Source organism: Otolemur garnettii, unplaced genomic scaffold (assembly GCF_000181295.1).
Source record: "Otolemur garnettii isolate 467f Iridium unplaced genomic scaffold, OtoGar3 scaffold00320, whole genome shotgun sequence".
In the NCBI taxonomy this organism is placed as follows: domain Eukaryota; kingdom Metazoa; phylum Chordata; class Mammalia; order Primates; family Galagidae; genus Otolemur; species Otolemur garnettii.
The window spans coordinates 340,885-341,555 of record NW_003852715.1 but is presented as its reverse complement, the minus strand read 5'-3'; the positions used below and the strand labels follow the sequence as shown (position 1 = coordinate 341,555).

Sequence of the window (671 nt, the reverse complement as noted above, 5' to 3'; positions counted from 1 at the left end):
TCTGTACATCAAAGAATTCACTCTGGAGAGAAACCCTACAAATGTCTAGTATGTGGCAAAGCCTTTAACTGTTACTCAACCCTCTCTGTACATCAAAGAATTCACTCTGGAGAGAAACCCTACAAATGTCAAGAATGTGGCAAAGCCTTTAATCATCACTCAAATCTTTCTGTGCATCAAAGAATTCATTCTGGAGAGAAACCCTACAAATGTCAAGAGTGTGGCAAATCCTTTAATCGGCGCTCATTCCTTTCTGTACATCAAAGAGTTCACTCTGGAGAGAAACCCTACAAATGTCAAGAATGTGGAAAAGCCTTTAACCAGCTCTCAAACCTTTCTGAACATCAAAGAATTCACTCTGGGCATAAGCCTTTCAAATTTAAAAAATGTGGTAGAGCCTTTTAACTCAATTCAATTCGTAATAAACATCAAAGAATTTCTTACGGAGAGAAATTCTAAAAATATGAAGAATGTGGCAAGGCATTTACCTGTTCTCCACCCTTTCTGTATATCAAAGAATTCATTCTTGAGAGAAACTCTGCAAAGGTTAAAAATGTAGCAAAGCCTTTAATTAGTATGTGAAACTTTCTAGACATTGAAGAGTTTATTCTGGAGATAAACCTTATAAATATGGACTGTGGGCAAACTAACTCACATTCAGTCCTCACTGT

The 671-nt window shown here is 36.7% G+C and overlaps 1 protein-coding gene across 1 annotated transcript in view; it reads left to right on the top strand.

The window, feature by feature from the left end:
- Positions 1-405, top strand: part of LOC111722691 (zinc finger protein 682-like) — a 14,853-nt gene extending 14,448 nt beyond the window's left edge. The window contains exon 5 of the mRNA XM_023509049.1: positions 50-405. Coding sequence (XP_023364817.1) covers positions 50-405 — 356 coding nt within the window. The remainder of the gene's footprint in view (positions 1-49) is intronic.
- Positions 406-671: the final 266 nt, after the last annotated feature.